This window comes from Sinocyclocheilus grahami, unplaced genomic scaffold (genome assembly GCF_001515645.1).
Source record: "Sinocyclocheilus grahami isolate Dianchi unplaced genomic scaffold, SAMN03320097.WGS_v1.1 scaffold30.1, whole genome shotgun sequence".
NCBI lineage: Eukaryota > Metazoa > Chordata > Actinopteri > Cypriniformes > Cyprinidae > Sinocyclocheilus > Sinocyclocheilus grahami.
In genome coordinates, this window is record NW_015505209.1 from 517,849 (window position 1) to 523,848 (window position 6,000).

Below are 6,000 nucleotides of genomic sequence, written 5' to 3' on the forward strand. Positions count from 1 at the left end.
AGCCAGAGATACCTTGCTGAAGCACAAGATGACATTAACGTTCTGCTTGAGCAGATGAAAATTGTAACTTAATGAGAGTATGACAACCATACAATTATCGTTTTTGTCTTCATTGGGATTGGGGTTGAATGCTTAGGGGCATTTTGCTCTGTTTTGGTTGGGTTTAGGAAATGTAATAAAATTAATTCTATTGCCCATCCTCTCAGGATACCTGGAATCAGTGTTACAAGTACCACAGGCACATCGCTTTTCCATTTCGTAGCATAAACACCATCAAAACGATGAAAGCTTCGGATCTTCCAATGTTTCTCAATGGCGCTGAAACCTAAAGATGTCCAAGTTCCGCTTCCTGTGCAACTGATACTCGACTGCCATTGGCTCATCTGCGTTCGAGGGGAGGGGCTTACCGATAGGTCAAATTGAGAATGTTGGACTGCTGATCTAATTAATTATGACTCATGAATAAGGAATCATTTAGAGAGACTCAGACAAGTGGCTGAGAGGTGTTAGCTTGATTTATTTTTTTTGTGCCGCCATCTTGATAAACATGGGTGAATCTCACAAAGGATGTAAAAACAGGTATGGGTATACAAAAACAATTTATGTAATGCAACAAAAATAATATGTGAAGTAAGTATTATTCAAGAGATAGTATTAATATAATATGATTTTGAGTATTTGTTGTAATTTTATTTTATTTATTTATTTATTGTCTGGCTTATATTTCACCTTTACACAATAAATTACATAAGTAAATTGTATAAAAACTTATTTTTACACCATGATAGTATTTGTTGTACTTTATTTGATGCTAATTTATAATATATATATATATATATATATAATTTGGAGTATTTAACATTTATATACATGTACATACATTATGTATATAATATTTATTCATTTATATTATTTTAACAAGACCTCATCTCACTATAATGGGGTCTAATTATAATGGGAAGTCCCACTATAATGGGAAGTCGTGGCCTAATGGTTAGAGAGCCGGACTCATAACCCAAAGGTTGTGGGTTCGAGTCTTGTACCGGCAGGGATTGTAGGTGGGGGAGTGAATGTACAGCGCTCTCTCCCACCTTCAATACCACGACTGAGGTGCCCTTGAGCAAGGCACCGAACCCCCAACTGCTCCCCGGGCGCCGCAGCAAAAATGGCTGCCCACTGCTCTGGGTGTGTGTTCACAGTGTGTGTGTGTGTGCACTTTGGATGGGATAAATGCAGAGCACTAATTCCGAGTATGGGTCACCATACTTGGCCACATGACTTCACTCACACACTTTTTAATTAATAAAAAGAGTTTGAGACATGACTCATCGTTCTCTAACTGGTAAGTTCATATTAGATGATGAAGTTTCACCGTGATAATTCTGCATGTCAGATCAAAGAGCAAATGAGATTTACACCTTCTAAAAATACCAGTGTGCTCATAGTAAGACAACATGTTTCTAGTGGTAAGTGGATTACATCAGTTTACTTGCGAGGAGAATGCAGCACAGCACGTTCGCCTCAGTTATCGTGGCCATTTTCATGCAATCGACATTGTGAGTTTTAGACAAAGATGGGTCAAATTCAAAGCGATGAAGATAAGGAATTGGAACTAGCAGACATCCAGCCTCTTTATACCAAATTCATGAGAGAGTGCCCAAGTGGAGCCCTGCATCTTCATGAATTCCGCAAGATCTTCGGAGTTCAGAGCACATCAGAATATGAGGCTTTGTACATGGAAACCCTCTTCAGATCTTTTGACACAAACAGGGTAAGTGTAAGAGTTGAAAAGGTAAACTATTTTTACATAACTTATTTAAAAATGTTCAAATGCAAGTTTCTCATTTCCTTCAAAATTGAGTGCTGATTGCAAAGCAGCGATTTCTATGCATAATCTGTGATTATTTGCATGTGTGATCAGCTGGAAATCATTCGTGTCTATTTGCAGGATGATGTTATAGACTTTATGGAATTTGTAGCAGCCGTCCACCTGGTTCTGAGAGGAAAACTGGAGGACAGACTGAAATGGTCTTTTAAAGTCTACGACAGAGATGACAGTGGAAAGTTGGACAGACAAGAAGTCAAACGTGTTATAAAGGTAAGAGTGATCTTGAGTCTCACCATTTTCATCTTTTTTATTCCCTCTTCTGATGGGTTTCTCGCTTTTTGCTTCTAGGTAATTTGCCAACTTAAGAAAAACCACATCCACATGACACCCAGCGACATTTGCGACAGGATATTCAAACTTTTGGATGAAAACAATGATGGTAAGTGCCTATTTTTCCTTTCTCAAATAAATAGTTAAAGACTAAAACAGGTAATATCTTGGGGTAAACAGCTATTATCATGCCAAATGTATGCAGACAACACATTCATAACAGCTTGATAAAAATGTTATTTCGAGCCATAGGCTTTCACTTTTCTAGGAAGGCTTTCCACTAGATGTTGCATGTCTATTTAGGGATTTGCTTCTGTTGGAGGGCAACAGTGAGATCAAGGGCTAATGTTGGTTGATGGGGTCTGGCTTACAGACAGCCTTCCAGTTCATCCCAAAGCTGTTTAGTGGGATTCTTGTCTGGGCTTTGTGAATGCTATTCAGGGTCTTCTACAGCAAACTCAGTATATTTCTTACATTTCTTATACTGTCATTATATACATTAAGATTTGTCATTACTGGAATTATTCAGTTTTGACCATATAATGTATCCAACAGCAAAACGCAGAGGATGGGTTGACCATTTATATTGTTGCATATCAATCTTGTTATCTTCAACTATGAGTATACTTGTATCCCATGGTTGGTTTTATTTGCTTACATTAAGGTCACATTAATTGGAAATAGTCCAATTTAATTATGAAATAATTAAATTTGTATATATGTATGTGTGTATATATTTATATAAATTATAAATAAAAATCATTTCATAATTAATTTGCATGTGTGTGTGTGTGTATATAAATTACTAATAAAAAATATGAAATGTTACATTTTTAAAAACTATGAATATTTAAACAGTGAATTAAGCTTAAACCATTTGCGTCAAATGATTTATATAAACAAAGCCTGACTATCCAACCATTGTGAATTCATTTCCACCAAAGATACAGTATCATTTCCTTCAAAAAATTATAATTTCTATTATTTTGATCATTTTAAAACATAGCAAGGAGTTTGAAAATATTATTTAAACTAGCAAAAATAAGACATCTGCTATTTTATTCCATAAATGTTTAATATGTCATTTCCATCACAGAAAACACACAATAAATAATTTGAGATGTGGTGGAAACTGGAAATTATGTTTGTTGCATTAGAAAAATGTATGAAATCTCCTGAAATTTATGTAGATATTAGATACTCTTTTGGACACTGATAGACAAAGTAAATAAACCTATGGGTGTGTCAAAAGGTTATTTACTTTCTAAAAATCCACAGGACCACATCGATAAGTAAACAGCCTTATATAATAATCCCATGTGTGGCAGCCTAAATATATGTAGGCTTAGAATGTTGCTAAATTAAGCCTGTCGGTGGTCAGAGAGAGAGAGAGCGAGCGAGAGAGAGGTTGCGGGTTCGAGTCTCGTACCGGCAGGGATTTTAGGTGGGGGGAGTGAATGTACAGCGCTCTCTCCCACCTTCAATACCACGACTGAGGTCCCCTTGAGCAAGGCACTGAACCCCCAACTGCTCCCCGGGCGCTGCAGCAAAAAAATGGCTGCCCACTGCTCCGGGTGTGTGTTCACTGTGTGTGTGTGTTCACTGCTGTGTGTGTGCACTTTGGATGGGATAAATGCAGAGCACTAATTCCGAGTATGGGTCACCATACTTGGCCACATGTCACGTCTCTTCACTTGATGTAGGAATTCATTAAAGACTCTTCCTCTTCATTTACAGGTCAAATATCCCTGTCAGAGTTCATGGAAGGGGCACAAAAAGATGCCTGGATTATGGACCTCTTAAAACTGGACACTAATGCACGGGGCTGGTTCAGGGAAAACTGGGGGAAATGAACATGAGTTTTCAATAAGGTCAAGGCCCATGGGGCAAAACCTGCGTGACCTTTTACAATCCTTCAAATGTTAAGGGGGCTGCAAACGGCAGAGATCTGGTATGGAGGTCAGAAAATATTTGCCTTCTGTCATGAGCAAATATGTGCCTCATCATACACTGAGCACTTGATGTTCAACCAGTCTGCACATGTAACAGCGGCTCACATTTTCTTCTTGGTGTGGTGCTGATGCTGATATGTAATTACCCAGAAATTACATTAAAAGCATGAATCATATGTTTATAGAGGGAACTGTAATTATGATCTGCAGTCAGCTTTACTATTTTGTATCCTTTGTATGTAAGAAGCATTTTTAAAAAGTATTTATTTCATAATAATTGTAAAAAAAATCTTTTTAAATAAATATTACATAAAATAATTATCAAAATTAATATTTATATATTATTTATTTGTCTTTACAGTATTATTACAGTGGTGATTATTTTATACCATAAAATATACAGTGTGTCTATATTGTTTATTTATGTTCATACATGTAATTTTACTATTTAAACCAATTCATTTTTATGTAAGAAACAATGTTTTTTCACAATTATGCTATAATCCGATTATATTCATATTTATTATAATAATTGTATTATCATAATAATTTATAATTAAATAAAACAATAAAATATAATACAAACTGATTATAACATAATACAGTATAAAAATAAAAATAAATACTAATATTAAAATTTATTATTATATGAAATTATTACAGTTGCGAAAATTTCATTTACAATGTGTGTACTTTATTTGTTTGTTTGTCTGTTTAACTAATAACTTACAACTTTTAATCCCTGTGGAAGATTCTTCCTTTTTTGTGTGTGTGTTTTTAAAAAAAATATTATATCTTAAAGGTGCTGTGTGCTGTGTGTTTTTCAATGTAAAATGCTTTCTCCTATTCCAGTTGTACATCCCAATGTGCAGCTTATAAACAATATGCAAGTAAGTGTTGTCCAATTCTGTGATATTTTAAACAATAAGCGCTTTTACATGAAGGATCTTACACCGATTATTCCAACAGCATGTAAGCTCATGTAGACGCCTTAAACGGTTCTTTTATTAGGTAAATGTCATAAACTGCATGCTCATTCGATGTGCAAATGTCTTGTGCGTATTTTGAGCTGCTCAACATATCGCAATAATGCTCATCTTTTTGATTGGAATAAAATGCTTGAATGCCACAGCTTATTATGCAGTGTTGTTGTAGAATCTATGTGCACGAATAAGAGCTGTAATCAAACGATTCCACAAGAAACCCAGCCTGGAGCCAGAAGCGCATTTATAATTCATGTCTTTATGAGTTCACATATGCCAAGTTTACTGGACATGTGACACACAGGCCACTCCTGCATGTGCATGCATCATTGTACAGAAATACACATATTTTTCTATGATTTATTGACCTGAATTGGAAGACAGATTTACTCCAGCATGGTGCCTCCCAGTATGTGATGTGTTCACAGATGGTGCTTAGCAATGAACTATTTTTAACAGTGACATAATTCAAACAATGTTTTTTTTACCCTTAAGCCTAAATGGAGCTCATCCTTTGGCCGAACCACAATTAACCCCTATAAATAATCTAGATAGAGCCTTTTAGAGACTGCATTCCTCAAATTAATTTGTAATTCATTTACTTTTACTTTTCCTTACACGATTTCTCTGTGATGAACAGTTAACACACTTAACATGGTGAGTATCTGTCTGTCTGTCAGTCAGTCGGTCTGTATCTGTCTGTCTGTCTGAGGACTATATTTTTTTTCAGGCCCTATATTGTATCAATTTCATATTTTATTTTTTATCATATAATTTCATACATATATAAATTAGTTACATTGCATATTACATTGAGTTCCCTTTCAGTCGGTCACTCTTGACGTCACGTTGGATGACTGACGAAATTGGGATCTCGCTTAGAGGGACCAATCTACTTCGAGTGTAA

The 6,000-nt window shown here is 35.5% G+C and overlaps 1 protein-coding gene across 1 annotated transcript; it reads left to right on the plus strand.

Annotated features, from left to right (window-relative positions):
- The first annotated feature begins 1,465 nt into the window (after positions 1–1,465).
- Positions 1,466–4,319, plus strand: LOC107573224 (guanylyl cyclase-activating protein 2-like). The gene is made up of 4 exons (XM_016259665.1): positions 1,466–1,771; positions 1,949–2,098; positions 2,177–2,267; positions 3,896–4,319. The coding sequence occupies exons 1-4, from the start codon at positions 1,574–1,576 to the stop codon at positions 4,009–4,011; spliced, it is 555 nt and encodes a 184-aa protein (XP_016115151.1). The 5' UTR covers positions 1,466–1,573; the 3' UTR covers positions 4,012–4,319.
- The last annotated feature ends 1,681 nt before the right edge of the window (positions 4,320–6,000 follow it).

Bases quoted from the DNA above. Each gene is read 5' to 3' on its own strand.
- LOC107573224 (XM_016259665.1), top strand. From the start codon at position 1,574: ATGGGTCAAATTCAAAGCGATGAAGATAAGGAATTGGAACTAGCAGAC. The intron at 2,099-2,176 runs GTAAGAGTGATC...TTTTGCTTCTAG, and splicing joins AAGTCAAACGTGTTATAAAG to GTAATTTGCCAACTTAAGAA. The intron at 2,268-3,895 runs GTAAGTGCCTAT...CTTCATTTACAG, and splicing joins TTTGGATGAAAACAATGATG to GTCAAATATCCCTGTCAGAG.